At 67.2% G+C, this 17,204-nt stretch overlaps 3 protein-coding genes across 5 annotated transcripts in view; 2 read left to right on the top strand and 1 right to left on the bottom strand.

The window, feature by feature from the left end:
• The window catches only part of RBM6 (RNA binding motif protein 6), a 58,853-nt gene extending 57,490 nt beyond the window's left edge, over positions 1 to 1,363 (bottom strand). For both annotated transcript variants that reach the window (XM_055804288.1, XM_055804289.1), the window contains exon 1: positions 1,260 to 1,363. The gene's annotated coding sequence lies outside the window, so the exon portion shown is untranslated. The remainder of the gene's footprint in view (positions 1 to 1,259) is intronic.
• A 117-nt stretch (positions 1,364 to 1,480) lies between these two features.
• Positions 1,481 to 6,834, top strand: MON1A (MON1 homolog A, secretory trafficking associated). 2 transcript variants are annotated; one of them, XM_055806334.1, is made up of 6 exons: positions 1,481 to 1,794; positions 2,861 to 3,002; positions 3,290 to 3,757; positions 3,996 to 4,761; positions 4,871 to 5,018; positions 5,473 to 6,834. In XM_055806334.1, exons 2-6 carry the CDS (start codon positions 2,876 to 2,878, stop codon positions 5,611 to 5,613), a joined length of 1,650 nt encoding a protein of 549 aa, XP_055662309.1. In that variant the 5' UTR covers positions 1,481 to 1,794; positions 2,861 to 2,875; the 3' UTR covers positions 5,614 to 6,834. The 2 variants fall into 2 exon arrangements, with proteins under 2 accessions (XP_055662309.1, XP_013158057.1); XM_013302603.3 differs by lacking the exon at positions 1,481 to 1,794 and having other exon boundaries at positions 3,219 to 3,757.
• A 964-nt stretch (positions 6,835 to 7,798) lies between these two features.
• Positions 7,799 to 16,363, top strand: MST1R (macrophage stimulating 1 receptor). Its single transcript, XM_055806785.1, is given in 22 exon segments — positions 7,799 to 7,911; positions 8,537 to 9,840; positions 11,087 to 11,275; positions 11,356 to 11,481; positions 11,559 to 11,729; positions 11,949 to 12,115; positions 12,210 to 12,387; positions 12,497 to 12,642; positions 12,758 to 12,919; positions 13,099 to 13,192; positions 13,296 to 13,526; positions 13,606 to 13,752; positions 13,825 to 13,875; positions 13,877 to 13,985; positions 14,068 to 14,160; positions 14,239 to 14,460; positions 14,546 to 14,626; positions 14,706 to 14,887; positions 14,960 to 15,069; positions 15,171 to 15,336; positions 15,418 to 15,554; positions 15,638 to 16,363. Coding segments are annotated over 21 exon segments (4,338 nt in total). The 5' UTR covers positions 7,799 to 7,911; positions 8,537 to 8,541; the 3' UTR covers positions 15,915 to 16,363.
• Positions 16,364 to 17,204: the final 841 nt, after the last annotated feature.

Below are 17,204 nucleotides of genomic sequence, written 5' to 3'. Positions count from 1 at the left end.
GCTCCCCCATTACTATCCTGACTGTGCCCGTCCCAAAGGATTTCACGAGCACATTCCCAAATGGGGAGTGCGGAGAGAAACTTTCACACCACCAACACCCTTGCTGAGATAGGAAAGTGGATTCCACCTCAGCAGCATTTCCAAAATCCGTATCACACACCAGCAACAACACCACATGCTTGTGGTGCCAATTGTTTTAAAAACCAAAACACAAGAGATCACTGTTATTACTCCCAGTAGTTCACGACCATTACCCAGCCCTCACCAGCCTCCAGCATGAGCTGGGCCACATCCTGCCTCCACCTAAACCTTTATTTACAGTCCAAAATCCTGTTTAGCCCATTGCCAGGGATCACTACCAGCTAACACACTCCCAGCACCAGCCCCGATCACCCTTCTCTCCACCCCAGCATGAATCCAGCCCATTTTTTGTCCACCCCTCTTAAAAACACAATTGTTCTGAGACAGTTTTCAGGGAAACCCGTATGACATGATGTGAGAGAAGCCCTAATTTTGATCAGGGGGTCAGAACAACTCAGAGATACCCAGAAACAACACAACCACGGACAATGCTACTGACCGCAGGCCCCAACCCTCGGCACAGCCGTGCGGGACGCCCTGTGGCACTCCCGGATCGGGACCAGACCGAGCTGCCCAAACCCACGGCCCAAGTCCCTCTGGGGCCTGGGGCCGCGACAGGGAGCCTGTGCCCGCAGCCGGCCGGGAGCCCCACAGCCCCCAGCCTCGGACTAACCCCCCGTCCCGTGTGACCCCGAAAGAAACACACATCCCCTCCACCCCGCTGGGCTCCCCTGGAGAACCCCCCTGCTTCTCTCTCCCAGGCGGCTTCGGGAAGGGCACACACACCCCTCTCCACCCCGGGCAGCCCCACGGGGAGACCCCATCCCATCCCGGGAGACCCTCTAGCGACCCCCGCCCCGTTCCCCTCTCACGACACTAAGGGAGACACACACACGCCCCCTTATCCCTGAGGACACCCCAGAAACACCCCCTTCCCCCCTCCCCGTCCCACTCGGCTGTACGAGGGACTCCGCCCCGCCCCCGCACACCGGGAGCCGCCTCCGCTCCGCCACCCCGGCGGACCCCGCTCCGCGCGCCCCTCCCCAGGCAAAGCCCATGAGCCCCGCCCGCTCCCGCCGCGCCGGGCAGCCCCCTCGCGCCGGGCAGCCCCCCACGGCCGCCGCTCCTCCAGCGGGGCCGCGGCCGGGCCGGCGGGGCGGGACGGAGCCTCCCCTCACCTCCGCCGCCGCCGCTCCCGCCGCACCAGGCCCAGCGCAACGACGGCGAGAACCGGAACTTCCGCTCCCAGAGCCCCGCGCGCGGCACGCCGGGAAGCGCAGTCTTCCCGCGCCGGCCGCCGCACTACCGCTCCCGCCATGCCCCGCGACTGGGCCCGGCGGGCGGACTGCGCTTCCCGGCGTGCCCCGCGCGACGTGCGGCCTGCCGGGAGCCGTGGCGGCGGCAGAGCGGAGCGGGGCGGGGCGGCGGCGCTGCCTACAGCTCCCGTGGGGCCGCGGGGCGCGCCCGACCTTGGGGCCGCCAGCCCGGCCCGGCCAGGCCGTGGGGGCGGTTCCCGCCGCGCCGGCTGCTGCGATGCCGAGGGTGCCGCGGCGGGCCGGGGCCGGGGCAGGGCGGGAGGCGGCCGCCCGGCGCCGGCGTCGACCCCCCCGCCCCGCCTAGGCCGTGTCGGGGGCTGCCGGGCGGACACCGCCGCCCCTGCGCCCGCCGCGCTGCTCGCACGGGCCTCCGGCGGCGACGGGAGGAGCCGCGAAGGTCGGTCCCGGTGCGGCATCCTTCGGGCCGGGGGCGGGTCTCGGGCCGGGCGCTTTCCCGGGGCACGTCGATGCTGCGGGAGTGGAGACTCGCCGGGCGGGGGGGCCGCACCGGGTCGGGCCCCGCACCGGGCCGCAGAGGGTCCTGGGGAGCGCCTCCTCGCGGGGGGCTCCGGGGCAGGGCGGCAGTGGGGAGCGGTGTAGCCGGCGGGGGAAGGACCGGGCGCCGACGGGGCCCTGCCTCGCAGCCCGGCGCCGTCCGGGGTGGTTGGGTTGTCACGGGCCTCGGGGGTCGGGGCCCGGCCCTGGGTCACCTGCCGGGCTTGGGCCTGGGTACAGGCAGGGTGGCGAAGCACGGTGGGGAGCTGGGGCTCCATGAGCCTCCCCTGGCTGGTCTCGGGGGCATGGTGTCCCAGGCCGGCCAGCCTGCCTTCCTCTTGTTGTTTTCGCTCCTGTGTGGGTGCCCTGTTGGGCTGCCCCCCCCCCCCCCGCCCGAGGCAGGGAGGAAAGCGGGGGGGGGGGGGGGGGGGGGGGGCTGGAGGCACGGCTGGGCCCTGCCCGGGAGGGCTGACCCACCAGGCAGGGCTGGAGAGGGCACTCTGCTCGAAGGGGCTTACGCCATCTGAGCAGCCGTGGCCTCAGGAGGAGTGTCACTAGCCTGGTCTCAGTCACCTAATCCAGGCCAACGAGAGCCATAAAATCCGCCCTTTGTAAACACGAGGCCTCTGGGATCGTAGGTGTGCGGGCCCAGCCCCATCCAGGGCCGTTTCCCTTCCCCCTTGCTGCTGAGAGGCTGAGCAGCTTTCCCAGCGCTTGGGGGAAATTGGGGCCAAGCCTGGATGAAAGGTACCAGGCTTGGAGGGCTGGAAGGAGCGGGGGCCACAGGAGGGAGGATATCCTGCTGGATTAGAGCGGCTTTCCTGACGTCTCACCAGAGCTCAGTGCTGCCTGCTGAGCCAGCAGGATTGGGCCAAGTATGCTAGCATGGCCCCACTTGGGAGCGTAGAGTTTTAGGACCTGCTTTGTGGGTGAGGGAACAGAGGGGTGACACTGTGGATTGCATGCAGGTGTTGCCCCGAGGAATGGCTGCAGATGTCCACAGGAAGAAAGGCTGGGAAGTGCCCAACGGGTCCCTGGCACCAGGAGATGGGCAGCATGTGGAACGGTCTGAAAGCCCCACGCCGGGGCTGGCGCAGGGGACGGAGCCAGGTACAGAGCAGAGCTTGCTGTGGGGGTAGGCAAAGCAGGGGGAGGCTGGGGGGGAAAGCAGCTCCTTGTTCTGTGGGGTGTGCCCTCTGCAGCCCCATGGGCAGGGAGAGACGGGCCCACTGGCAACTCCCCACCAGCAGGACCCACACCTCTGGGTGCCGTGGGGTGAGGAGAAGAAAGCGGGTCCCCCCGTGCAAATCCCTGTCCCTTTTGCAGTCCACCCGCTGCCTCACCATGTGGGACAGGCTGTGGGACAGGATGGACACTGCACAGCCCGTTGTTCCCAGGGGCAGGACAGGAGGGAGCCATGTTTGTACACACCCGCTCCTATGAGGACTTGACGAGTCCCGAGGACGGGGCGGCCGTAGTGCGGAGCCCAGAGGAGAGGCAGGGGGAGCCAGCTGAGCCGACCAGCATGGAGCAGATCAGCAAGGACTTCAGTGAGCTGAGCACGCAGCTCACAGGCATGGCCCTTGACGTGGAAGAGGAGATAAGGCAGAGCAAGGAGGGAAAGCTGGAGCCATCCCCGCAGACCACCCGCCGCGACTCGGTGCTGTCGGGCAAGGAGGAGGAGGATGTGACCATGGATGCCTGGCGCATGCATCGGAAGCATGTCTTTGTGCTGAGCGAGGCAGGCAAGCCTGTGTACTCCCGCTACGGCTCTGAGGAGGCCCTCTCCAGCACCATGGGTGTCATGATGGCCCTGGTGTCCTTCCTGGAGGCTGAGAAAAATGCCATCCGGTCTATCCACGCAGGTACCGTCCTGGGGGGGGAGTGGGATGGGGTGTGTCATGGCCTGCCCAGCTGTGCCCCTGCCGCTGTGGGCCACATTAGCTGTCCCCAGGAGCAGATTGGTTGTGGGCCACATTAGCTCTCCCTGGGGCAGATTGGTTGCTGGGGGGGAGAGACTGCAGCGGGGGCACCGCCTTGCAGCCCCGGGGAACCAGGCTTACAGGTCTGTCCCTGGTTCCCCGGGGACTCCCTCCCAAGCAGATGGCTACAAGGTGGTCTTTGTGCGGAGGAGCCCTCTGGTGCTGGTGGCAGTGGCGCGGACCCGGCAGTCAGAGCAGGAGATTGCCCATGAGCTGCTATACATCTACTACCAGATCTTGAGCCTGCTCACTTGGACCCAGCTCAACCACATCTTCCAGCAGAAGCAGAACTACGACCTGCGCAGGCTCCTGGCTGGCTCTGAGCGCATCACTGACAACCTGCTGGACCTCATGGCCCATGACCCCAGCTTCCTCATGGGTGCCGTGCGCTGCCTGCCCCTGGCTGCCAGTGTCCGGGATGCTGTCAGTACCAGCCTCCAGCAAGCCAAGGCCAAGAGCCTGGTCTTCTCCATTCTCTTGTCGGGGAACCAGCTGGTGTCTCTTGTGAGGAAGAAGGATCAGTTCCTCCACCCCATTGACCTCCATTTGCTCTTCAACCTCATCAGCTCTTCTTCCTCCTTCCGGGAGGGTGAAGCCTGGACTCCCATTTGCCTCCCCAAGTTCAACTCCAGCGGCTTCTTCCACGCCCACATCTCCTACCTGGAGCAGGAGATGGACCTGTGCCTCCTGCTGGTTTCCACTGACCGCGAGGACTTCTTTACTGTCTCTGATTGTAAGCGGCGCTTCCAGGAGCGGCTGCGGCGGCGGGGGGTGCACCATGCTCTGCAGGAGGCCCTGCGCACACCCTTCTACAGCGTCGCCCAGGTGGGCATCCCTGACCTCCGGCACTTTATCTACAAGTCCAAGAGCTCTGGGCTCTTCACCAGGTGAGGCCCCCAGGGAACCACTGGGCCAAGGCCACAGCATGGGGCATGGGGCAAGCCTTCTCCATAAATCCCCTTCTCCAGGGGCTAATGGGGTGCTGTGTTCCTGCAGCCCTGAGATTGAGGCACCCTACGTGCACGAGGAGGAGAAGGAGAGGCTCTTGGGGCTCTACCAGTATCTCCACAGCCGGGCTCACAACTCTTCACGCCCCCTGAAGAACATCTACTTCACGGGCCCCCGTGAGAACCTCCTGGCTTGGGTAAGGGCCATCTGCAGGGTTTGGGTGAGCCCATCTTCAGTCGTGCGTGTCAGAGTAGGGAGGTGGTGGCACAACACAGCACCAGCTCCATCGTCCCCAGGGTGGCCCACAGCCTGTGCACAGTCCTTTTGGGGGTGAGCCTGCCCCCATGCACCCCTGTGCCAGGGAAGGATGGGCAGGGATAGCAGCGGGGGCTGGTGAGCTCCGGCACGAAGGGCAGCGCCATGCACTGTTGCAAACTCCCGAGTGCCGCGGAGAAAATATGCTCTGGGAGCAAACCCCGGAGTTTGGTCCTCCCACTGCTGGGCAAACCAGCTGTTTAGGGTACCCCACTGCCACCTCACTGCACTGGAGCCCCTGTGCCCATTTGTGGTAGCACATGGGCGAGGGTGCGATGCCAGCCCCAAGTGGGACACGGGTGTGTTCCCAGCGTGTACCCTGTTTCTTCATCCAGGTAACCAGCGCCTTTGAGCTTTACATATGCTACAGTCCCCTGGGGACCAAGGCTGGTGCCATCAGTGCTGTTAACAAGCTCATGAAGTGGATCCGCAAGGAGGAAGACCGACTCTTCATCCTCACGCCCCAGACATACTGACAGGCATCACCCAGGGTGTGGTGCCAGCCGGAAGAGCCCCCATTGTGCCGGGGAGCCCATCCCCCGGGGAAACCCGGGCCTGCATCCAGAGGAAAGGGCATGGTGGGACCCTAGAGCATGGGGAAGCCCATCCATGGGACTGTCCAACCTGGGTGTTAGTGATGGAGTGCACAACAGCAAGGGGAAGGGATGAGCAGGACTTTCATCTGCAGGCAGTGCTCCCAGCTGAGGGAGACTGTCCTTCCTCTGCAGCCCCTGACTCCATCCCGCGTTGTGGGGGTTCTGGAGCAGGGCTACCCGTACCCCAAGTTGCTGAAGGGGAGCTTAGCCCCTGGGTCCTGCTGCCTGTGCCTGTCTCCATCCTTCCTCTGCCATCCTGTGGCTGTGCTGGGGTGGGTGTCCCCAGGGGAGACATGGCAGCACTCAGGGGACCCCTATGCTGCTGTGCCTGCAGATGGTGGGTGATACCACCCAAACGGGGGACAGGGCTGGCCTGGGGTATGCACTGCTCCTCTCCCTGCCGTGGGAGAGCTGGCCCCCCCAAGTGCCAGGCAGCCCCTGGCAGTCCCTGGAGCTCTGCCCTGGCAGGTTTGTCCCCTTGGCATCTGTGTGAGCCTGGACCCTTCCCACCGTGGTCATGAGAAGGATGTCGCTGGGGCTGCTGGCAGGCCAAGTGGTGGGTCAGCCTGCCCCAGCTGGGACAGCAGGGTCCTGCCCACCTCCCCATGGGGACACAGAGCAGTCCCAGAGAGGGTTGGGGTACCGGGGGGCTTGTGGTGCTGGCTCCCGGGCAGCAGACCCTGAAGGGGCAGCTGAAGCGCAACTCTCTGGCAAACCCCCTGGCAAAGGGCCCTGGTGCCCCTCCCCAGCCCAAGGAGGGTTTTTCTCCTTGGCATGGGGGCACCTGCCCCCCAAACTCAGCCCCTTGAGCCAGCAATGCTGAGTTTGCTGCACAGGGGCCACCTCCTCTCCAGCCATCCCCAGGCACGGGTGTGGGGCTGAGCAACTGGGAGTGCTGTGGCACACCGGGCATGGCCCAGCCCCGCGTTTGGGCACTGCCAAGAGCTGGGACGTGTGTCCAGAGGGGCAGAGCCACTGGGGTGGCACCGAGTGAGCCGGGAGGGACCCGGCAGGGCTAGCGCAGGGACTCTGCTCCTGGAATTATGCTCCTGCCAGAGTGTAATCGCTTGTCTTTACTCATAAACATTATCTGGACCCTGAGTCAAGTCTTGTCACGTTCCTGTATGCCCGCTTGGCGGGGGGGGGGGGGGGGGGCACGGCTGAGCTGGGGGGCGGTGGGGTCCCGGTTTGGGGATGGCGCAATCCAGCCGCGGTTGGGCAAGGCGGGGGCCGCGCAACCGCCGGCCTTGCACAAGGCGGCCGGAACGGGGCGGGGGGGGGGGGGGGGGGGGGGGGGGGGGGGGGGGGGGGGGGGGGGGGGGGGCGGGGGCGAGGCTGCCCAGGAGTCCCTCCGCGCTGTGTCCGGTCCCTCCGCGCTGTGTCCGGCCCCTCCTGGGGCCGCAGCCGTGCGGGGAGAGCCCGTGTGCGAGGCTGGGCCCCGTCGCGGGGCGACCGGGCGCTCGGGGAGAGAATCCGCGCGGTGCGGCGGGACGCGGAGCGGATTCCTGCATCCCCGCAACCGGCAGCAAATCCCACCAGCACCGCGCTCCTGCCGCGGGCAGCCCTGGCCGGCGGAGGGGGGAAGGGGACATGAGACAGAGAACGGGCGCAACAGAACTAACCGCCCCGGCTCCCCCGGTGGGACCCCCCGAACGCCGCCTTGGGAGCGACCCGCAAGCGCGGGGCCGGCGCGGGCAGCCTTGGGGAAGCCGCGATTCCGTGTGGCGGCGGCGGGACCAAGGGGTGCCGGGGTGCCCCGACCCCAGGCGCGCCCCCGGTGGGAACAGCTGCCTCCCAGCCGCAGGGACCCCCCGGCGGGCGCCCGGGCGGCTCTGGGCTGCGGGGGCAGCCGGGTCACCGTGCCAGCGCTGCGCCCCCGCCCTGGTCGGCGGCCCCGGCTCTCACCCGTGTCCCCCCGGAGCACCGTGCCCACCCGCGCTTGTGCCCCCGGGATGCCCAGCGACGCCCCTGAGCACCCGCGGGCTGCGTGTGCCGGTGCTTGGCCCTCGGGGAGCCCGGGGGCAGGGCCCGCCCCGGCCCGCCTCGCCTGCCCCGGCACGGCCCCGCTCCGCCCCGGCACGGCCCCGCCCCGTTCCGCCCCGGCCCGCCCGGGCTCGGCACGGAACGGCACTGCACTGCACGGCACGGCGCGGCACGGAACGGCACGACAGCGCCCAGGTGAGCGCCCAGCCGCCTGGCACGGCTCGGCACCGGAGCGGACCGGACGGCCCCGGGAAGGGGCGGATGGGACAGCCGGACCCGACGGAGACCCCGCCTGGGGACCGCTGCCGGCACCAGTGAGCTGGGGCGGCGGGGCCCGGCCCCGGGGTGCGTTGGGGTTCCTGTCCCTGCGGGCTGGCAGGGGACTTGTCTCAGCCCCGCGGGGATCCCCTGGCTCCACGGCTGTCCCGGGGGGGCTGGCAGCCGTACCCATCCCCGGGCCAGCCCCAGGAGGCCCTTGGGGTCCTTGTCCCCGGGGGACTGGCAGGGTCCCCATTCCAGTCCCCGGGAGGGGGAGGGGTTACAGGGCAGGGATGCTTCTGGGGGACAGGCAAGGGGCTGGGAGGTGGCAACAGGCAGGATGTTTTCCCCCGGCCACAGGCACTTGGCTTCACCCCCCGCTTGCCATATTTGGGAAGAGATTTGGTGCGAACAATCCTCCTACGGCAGCACCCAGTATTGTCTGGCCCCAGGGGACCCCCAGGGGACCCCAGCACTCCCTGCCCCACACACAGCTGTGGCAGTGCCCCAGGTTCCTCACCCATCCACAGCGGGTAAAGCCCTTTCTCCTCTATTTTGGCAGATGCGATGGTGACCTGTCCTCCCTATGTCCCAACCCTGCTCAGTGCCGAGACCATTGATAACCCCATGCCAGCGGCACCGCACAGCATGGGGCTGTTGTGCCGCATGTGCCTCTTGCTGGTGCTCACCCTGGCCCCGCTGGGCACTGGCGTCTGGCAGTGCCCCCGCATCCCTTACAGCTCCACCAGGAACTTCTCCGTCCCCTACGTGCTGCCCAGCCTTGATGCTGGCAGCCCCGTGCAGAACGTTGCTGTCTTCGCCGACTCCACTGGTCCAGTCGCCATCTTCATGGCCATCCGTAACCGCATCCTGCTGGCCAGCCCCGAGCTGCAGCTGCTCTCTGTCCTCGTCACTGGCCCAGTGGGCAGCACCGAGTGTGAGATCTGCCACCTGTGCCCAGACACCACAGACAGCCCCAAGGACATGGACAACATCCTGCTGCTGCTGGACCCGCTGGAGCCGTGGCTGTACAGCTGCGGCACAGCACAGCACGGGCTGTGCTACCAGCACCAGCTGGAGGTGCGGGACGGCAAGGTGGCCATCACGGCCACGCACTGCCTGTACTCGGCCACGGGTAACAGCCCTGCGTCCTGCCCTGACTGTGTGGCCAGTCCCCTGGGTACCAGTGCCACTGTGGTGGCCACCTCCTACGCCTCTTTCTTCTACCTCGGTTCCACCATCAACAGCAGCATGGCGGCACAGTACAGCCCACAGTCAGTGTCCATCCGCAGGCTGAAGGGCACCTTGGACGGCTTTTCGAATGACTTCCAGTGGCTGACGGTGCTGCCGCAATACCAGGACGACTACACCATCCACTACGTGTACTCCTTCGCCGACAGGGACCACGTCTACTTCCTGATGGTGCAGCCGGAGCGGCCGGGCTCAGCGACGTACCACACGCGCCTGGCACGGCTCAGCACCCATGAGCATGACCTTCACCGCTACCGTGAACTTGTCCTTGACTGCCGCTTTGAGTCCAAGCGGCGGCGGCGGCGCAGTGGCGAGGAGGGTGCCACGCGGGACGTCACCTACAATGTGCTGCAGGCAGCCCACACTGCCCGCCCCGGTGCCCGCCTGGCCCGGGACCTCGGCATCAACAACACCGACACGGTGCTCTTCGGTGCCTTCGCCGAGAGCCATCCAGAGAGCCGGGTGCCACAGCACAACTCGGCCGTCTGCGCCTTCCCCCTCCGCCTCCTCAACCAGGCCATGGAGGAGGGCATGGAGAAGTGCTGCGGCACCGGGCACCAGCCACTGCTGCGGGGGCTCAGCTTCTTCCAGCCAGTGGAGTACTGCCCACACAATGTGAGTCCTCTGCCCTGCGCTCCCGGGTGCTGTGCCCATCCCAGGGGCTTGGTGGTCAGCTGGGAGGCGGGGAGGTGGAGCTGGGATGCTGGGAAGCACTGGTAAAGTGGGGTGGACTCGGAGGGAGTGGGTTGGTCAGGGGGAGAGCGGCACTGCCCAGGTGGGGGGGTAGCCCCACCAGCTGCCCACTGCCTATCGCAGGGGCCGCCGCGCTTCGCCAGCCCCGGCCGTGCAGGGAGGCAGGGGCCGGTGGGCAGCCGGCTGCACTCCCCCCCAGGCACCCCGTGCTCACCGAGCTGGGTGCTGCAGACACATGTCCCAGCACATGGCACTGCTGCTTGCCGTGCACCAGGCCAAGCCTCGCCCAGAATGGCTTCCTGGGGGAGCGCTGGCTCCAGCCCATGGTGACTGTCCCCAGCGCTGGGTTGCTGATGGCCATCCTCTCCAGCTTGTTTATGTGTGCAAGAGACGGGGAGGCTGTGGGGTCTTGGTGCTCCCCGGGCCAGGCTGTGTGGGGTGCCCGGCCGCTCCCGCCTTGCCCCCCCATCCCCCCCCCCCCGCCAGGGCCCCCGCCTTCTCTGGGCAAATAAACCGCAGGCGGAAGCGCAATTAGTCACCAGGATTTCTCGTCTGCTGTGGCCTCAGGGTGGGAACACTGTGTCCCAGGTACAAGCCCTGGCATGGCCAGGACAGGGGCAGGTGGGCAACCTGGTGAGGCCCCCTCTGCAGGGTCCCAGCGAGCACCCATGACGTGAGTTCTGGTGTTCTCAGCCAGGCCGGGGGCGAGGTGTGGCCAAGCCCCCTCCTCATCCGGCACGTGGAGTAGACAGCCCCTGCTGCTGCCACACCCGGGCAGGGCGAGCCTGGAGGGGACCCCGGCCCACGCATCGGGGGGGGCCCAGTGGGGACCCCCTGGCTCCTGGTATCCCACTTCAAACCCATGCCCCCGCCAGGCTCCAGGGGCTGGGGAGGGCCGGCTTTGGGGTGTTGGTCCTGCGGTGCCAGCGCCATAACCACATCCAGATGGGGCGGGAGGGGAGGGCAGGATCTGACGCTGCGCGGGGGCTGCGGGAGGGGCCCTGGATGTGGCTTTTCCTGCAGAATTTTCGCAGCCTGGTGGGGAGCTTGGGCAATCAGGTGTTCTTCAAAATATCTTGTGGTGGGAGCTGGTGCTCACCTGCAAGGGTATGGGGGGGTCAGGGTGCCGGGGCTGGCTTCAAGTCACCCACCCCGCTCTCGGATGCAGGTGAACCTCTCGGCGCCAGTGACCGACACCAGTTGCTGGGACCAGCCCACCCTCGTCCCTGCCACCTCCCATAAGGTGGACCTGTTCAACGGGCAGCTGGCCAGTGTCCTCCTCACCTCCATCTTCGTCACTGCCCTGGGGGATGTCACCGTGGCCCACCTGGGCACGGTGGAGGGACGCATCTTCCAGGTGGGATGGGGGGCCGGGAGGGGTGGGGGCTCCCAACAAGGTGCGGGGTGCACTTAGCCCCCTACTCTGTCCCGCTGCAGATGGTGCTCCAGCGCTCTAGCTCGTACCTCCTCACCTTGGCCAACTTCTCCCTGGGGGAGCCGGGGCCGGTGTGGGGTGCCATGGGGCTGCAGAGCCACTCGCTGTTCTTTGCTGCCAGCACCAAGGTGAGTGGGGGGCCCGGGGGGGGGCAGGGCAGGTGCTGAGCCCCACACATCTCGCTCACTCCACTCTCCATCCCCAGGTGTGGCGCCTGAACGTCACTGGCCCTGGCTGCCGCCACTTCTCCACGTGCCAGCGCTGCCTGCATGCCGAGGGCTTCATGGGCTGCGGCTGGTGCAGGGATGGGTGCACACGCCGCCACGAGTGTGCTGGCCCCTGGGTCCAGGACAGCTGCCCACCCGTCCTCACTGACGTAGGTCTGCGCCGCTGTCCCTCCTGCTCCCCCCACATCTCCTGGGTGCTTGGATGAGGAGGGAGGTGGCAGATGGGGTGGCATGTGGTGAGACCTTTGCTCTGTCCAGAGATGCTCTCCCTGGGATGGGTGTCATGCCTTCTGGGGAAGGGGCTTTCCAGATCTGCAACCGTCCCCAGGTGCTTGGGGCTTGGGGCGACATGGATGCTTCTCCCACAGTTCCACCCCCGGAGCGCCCCGCTGCAGGGCCGGACGCAGGTGACACTCTGTGGCATGAGCTTCCACTCCCACTCGAACCCCAATCCCCACTACGGCCCCCCCGGCAGCTACCGGGTGGCTGTGGGACGGCGAGGCTGCACCGTGCTGCCGGAGAGCAGGAACCACAGGTGCGCAGTGGGGGTGGGGGCTGGGGACAGCAGCAGAGAGGGATCTGGGGCTCTCCCCAGCCGCCCATGGCTGACCCCCATCACTGCCCCGCAGACCCCCGCCCACCTCCCGCCGCAAGGACTTCGTGAATGTGCTGGTGTGTGTGCTGGAGCCAGGGGGCCAGATGGCAGTGGGGGGCCCAGCTGATGTGGTGCTCACCGTGGAGGAACCCGCCGGACCCTCCAGCTTCCATGTCCAGGGCTCCGCCACCCTCAGCGGCTTTGTCTTCGTGGTATGGTTGTGCGCTGGTGGTCACCCCGATGTGAGGCAGCTGCCCTCTGGCAGGGTTTGGGGGAGGGGTTTGCTTACCCACTCACCCCACAGATCCCATCTCTGCCCAGGAGCCCCATGTCAGTGACCTGCACCCCTCGTTCGGCCCCAGGGGGGGTGGCACCCACCTCTGGCTCCGTGGCACCCACCTCTCAGCAGGGAGCAGCTGGCAGGTGATGGTCAATGGCTCCGAGTGCCCCCTGATTGAGCAGCCCAGGTATACCCCTGCCCTGCCCCCACCAGGCACAGTGGGGTCCCTGGCATGGGGACAGGCTGGGAGATCCCCCCCCCAGTCCCACTGTCCTCTCCAGCCACAGCCGCTTTGTTCCCAGGCAGGGCGAGGGGGCGATTCAGTGCACGGCTCCTGCTGCCGTTGGCCTGGGTGCAGCCTGGGTGTCCCTGTGGATCGACGGTGAGGAGTTCCCAGCCCCCTTGCCCTTCCAGTACCGCCCCGACCCCTTCGTTTCAGCCGTCATCCCCAGCTGCAGCTATGAGTGAGTGCGTTGGCTCCCTTTGCCCTGGCTGGGGGTCAGCCCCAGCCTTCCCAACACCCTGACTAGGCTGGATGAAGTTCTGGGGACCTTGGGCACCCTGGGGACCACATGCACCCTGGGGACCATGTGCACCCTTGGGACCACGTGCACCCCAGGGCCCTGATCCCTGCTTGCTGTAGGGGCTCAATACTCACCATCGTTGGCACCCACCTGGACTCAGTGTATCGTGCCAAGATCCGCTTCGAAGCCAGTGGCGTGAGGACCAAAGCCACAGTAAGCACCAGGGCAGAAGGCCATCACCCCCCCGCCCTGCCCCGCCTACCCCAGCCCGCCAGGCACCGTGCTGCGCCGGTGCCCAGCATCCCCCTGCCCGCAGGAGTGCGAGGGCTCGCGGGCACCGGAGCGGCTGCTGTGCCGCAGCCCGGCTTTCCCCTTCGAGAGCAAGGTGGCGATGGTGGCATCGGGGAACCTGAGCGTGCTGCTGGACAGCGCCACCGGCCGCCGGCTCTTCCGCCTCCGCTACTACCCCCGGCCCGAGCCCTTCCCCTGGAAGCAGGAGGGCGGGCGCCTCCGCCTCAAGCCTGGCGATGACGAGATCGAGGTGGATGTACGTGGGGCGGCAGGGTGAGCCGGGGCGGGGGTCCCGCTGCTGGGACCTCCAGGCTCAAGGCGCTGTGTCTGGGCAGCAATGGGGGATGGATGCCGTGGTCTCCTGCATGAACATCACCATGACGGTGGGTGGCCGGGACTGCCACCCCAACGTGCTGAAGAACAAGGTGACGTGCCGACTGCCCCGTGAGCTGCACCTGCCCCCGGCAGGAGCTCCTGTGGAGGTAGGCACCCCCTGGGTGGGCAACCCCCCCTGGTGTCCCCACCCCACCCCTACTGAGCCCCTGCTCCCCCAGATCTGCGTGAACAGCGCCTGCAAGGAGGTGGGCTGGGTGCTGCCCCCCCCACACCTCGCTGGACCTTGCCGCCAGCCTGGCCCTGGGCACTGGTGTCACCTTCCTGCTCTGCTGCATCCTGGCTGCTGTGCTGCTCCGCTGGCGCTGGAGGAAGAGGGGAGGTGAGTGCTGTGCTCACCAGGCACCCTGCCACCCCCCAGCCCCCACCATGCCCCCACCCACCCACCCCGCTGCTGCCCACAGGGACCGAGAACCTGGAGCTGCTGGTACAGCCCAGCCATGGCAACCCCTCCGCCACCACCCTGCGCCCTGGCGTCGACTACAGGGAGGTACTGGGTAAGTGTGTGTCACCAGCGGGTGGTGGGGTGCTGGGTGCCTGCCCAGCCCTCACCCTGCCTCTGCCTGTCCCAGCAGTGCTGCCCACGGCAGCCAGTCCTGGCCCAGCAGGGCCACGGGCACGATTCGCCAGTGCTGGTGCCGGTGCTGGCATGGCAGGCGGTGGTTCCCCCATGCCCCTGCTCAGGGCCACATCCTGCTGCCTGGAGGACCTGCAACCGGAGCTGCTGGAGGAGGTGAAGGACATCCTCATCCCTGAGGAGCGGCTCATCACCCACCGCCACCGGGTCATCGGCAAAGGTGATACTGCACCCTGATTTGGCCGTGGCATCACCCACTCACTGTGTGTGGCGCCAGCTTCACGTTACGCCACCTGTCCCCAAAGGGCACTTTGGCAGCGTCTACCATGGCACCTACATGGACCCACTGCTGGGGGACCTCCACTGCGCCATCAAGTCCCTGCACCGTGAGTAGTGCTCGCTCACATGGCGCAGCCCCGCGGCATGGCGTGGTGGCGGGGCCCTCCACAGCTCAGCTCTCGGCAGGCATCACGGACGTGGAGGAGGTGGAGGAGTTCCTGCGTGAGGGCATCCTTATGAAGAGCTTCCACCACCCTCAGGTGCTCTCGCTGCTGGGGGTGTGCCTGCCCCGCCACGGGCTGCCGCTCGTCGTCCTGCCCTACATGCGCCACGGGGACCTGCGCCACTTCATCCGCACCCAGGAGCAGGTAGGGGGGTACCCTGAGCAGGGGTTGGGGGGAAGACCCCCAAGCTTGGCTCACACTGCTTCCACCCTGCAGAGCCCCACACTGAAGGACCTCATTGGCTTTGGGCTACAGGTGGCCCTGGGCATGGAGTACCTGGCCCAGAAGAAGTTTGTGCATCGGGACCTCGCAGCCAGGAACTGCATGTGAGTGTGGCTGTGCCTGCCAGACCCCCCCATGAGGTCACCCTGGGGGTGGGCATGGGGGATGCTGCCCAGTCGTGCCCCCCAAAACCAGTGTCCCATAGGCTGGATGAGACACTGACGGTGAAGGTGGCTGATTTCGGGCTGGCACGGGATGTGTTTGGCAAGGAGTACTACAGCGTCCGGCAGCACCGCCACGCCAAGCTGCCCGTCAAGTGGATGGCGCTGGAGAGCCTCCAGACCCAAAAATTCACCACCAAGTCAGATGTGGTAGGCACAGCCCCTGTCCCTGTCCCCTATCCCCTGTCCCCATCCCACCTGGCCCCGCCATGGCAGCCCTCTGCTTGGCAGTGGTCCTTTGGGGTGCTCATGTGGGAGCTGCTGACGCGGGGGGCATCGCCGTACCCCGGTGTGGACCCCTACGACATGGCCCGCTACCTGCTGCGGGGGAGACGCCTGCCACAGCCCTGCCACTGCCCCGACACCCTGTGAGTGGGGCTGGGGGGTGGGCAGGGGGGTGGTGTGGGGTGTCCCCAGGGGGCCACCAGTGCTGATGGGCATGTCGGGGCAGGTATGGGGTGATGCTGAGCTGCTGGGCACCAGCACCTGAGGAGAGGCCGTCCTTCACGGGGCTGGTGGGTGAGCTGGAGCATGTCCTGGCCACGCTGGAGGGTGAGCACTATGTCAACCTGGCTGTCACCTACGTCAACCTGGAGTGTGGCCCCCCCTTCCCACCTGCTCCCCCGGGACAGCTGCCCAGCGGCAAGGATGAGGACGAGAATAACGAGGAAGAGGAGGAAGAAGAGGAGGAGGAGGAAGAAGAGGAGGAGGACACAGCCATGTGCTGATGGGGTGCTCTGCACTGTGGGGGCTCCTGGACCCCCATGCACCATGGGCACGCTCCCCCTAGGAGGGATGCAGCATGGAGCTGGGTGCTATGGGGCACCCTCCCTGTGAGACGGGTGCGGGGAGGCAACTGGGTGCTGTGGGGGGTACCCCACAGCTCACACCCGCATTTGCTGGGTGTTCTCCAGGCTTGGTCCCATGCCACGGGGTGCCGTGGGGCTCAGCCCTGTGCTGGCTGGGTGCTGGGAGGCTCAGCCCCACACTGATGAGACTGTGCTGTCTGGGGCTCAGGCCCACAACGGCTGGGTGCTGGGGGTCCCAGACTCAGCCCCACAGTGGCGAGGCTGTGCTGCAGGGGGCTGGCTCAGCCCCAGTGGGTGCCACAGGGTGGCCTGGCCCACCCAGGGGTCCCGTGGGGTTTTCGGCCCCTTGGCGGCTGGAATTGCTCATTAAAAACTAATTATATTTTTTCCCAGACTGGGGCTGTGTCTGTGGGGGGGCCATGCGCGGATTGGCAGCACCCCTGTCCCCCTGCGTGGGGGGCTCCCGTCCCCGGCTCCCCCCGGGGCACCCCCCGGCAGGGGCCCAGCTGCGGGCGCACCCACTGTTCCCGTGCCAGCCACGGGAGGGCACCTGCACACCGGGGCTGGCGCGGGCACCCCCGGCACTGTCCCCCGGGGCCAGCACACTGGGGTCCCCCAATGCGCCCCAGCTCCCGCCACAGCCCCCTGTGCTCGGGGGTCCCGGGCAGCCGGGAGGTGACGCCAGCACTAAGCAAAAGGATTTTCCTAAAATCCCCTGCCCAGCCTGAGCCCGTGGCCCCAGTCACCCCACGGCGCAGTGCTCCCCGCGCCGTCTCACGCCTCACAGCACCCCAGCCATGCAGCCAGATGGGTGCCTCGAGCCCCCCGGCTGGCAGAGCCCCCCACTGCTGGCAGAGCTGCCAGCGGAGCCGTCGGGACTATATTTAGCTGCAGCTGAAGAGGGTGGAAAGGGCTGTACCCAGCGAGATGCCAGCTCCCCGCCACGACCCCCAACCACCCAAGTAAGGGGGCAGAAGCGAGGGGCACACCATGCTCTTGAGCATGGGGTGATGGTGCCCCTGGGATCCCACTACCTGCCGTGTGGGGTCTCCACGCCCCTGCGATCGTGGCATGATGGGTGCCTGGGGCATGGGATCGCAGTGATCATGGGATCACAATGCTCCTGGGAATGTTGGGTGCCTGGGCATGGGATCGAGGTGCCCATGGGATCATAGGTGCTTGGCTGTGGGATCACACTGCCACTGGTGT

Source organism: Falco peregrinus, chromosome 5 (assembly GCF_023634155.1).
Source record: "Falco peregrinus isolate bFalPer1 chromosome 5, bFalPer1.pri, whole genome shotgun sequence".
In the NCBI taxonomy this organism is placed as follows: domain Eukaryota; kingdom Metazoa; phylum Chordata; class Aves; order Falconiformes; family Falconidae; genus Falco; species Falco peregrinus.
The sequence above is the reverse complement of the archived record's forward strand: the minus strand, read 5'-3'. Positions and strand labels throughout refer to the sequence as shown.

Coding starts and splice junctions, on each gene's coding strand:
- MON1A (XM_055806334.1), top strand. CDS start 2,876: ATGGCTGCAGATGTCCACAGGAAGAAAGGCTGGGAAGTGCCCAACGGG. Junction 3,003..3,289: donor GGCGCAGGGGACGGAGCCAG/GTACAGAGCAGA, acceptor CGTTGTTCCCAG/GGGCAGGACAGGAGGGAGCC. Junction 3,758..3,995: donor CATCCGGTCTATCCACGCAG/GTACCGTCCTGG, acceptor CCTCCCAAGCAG/ATGGCTACAAGGTGGTCTTT.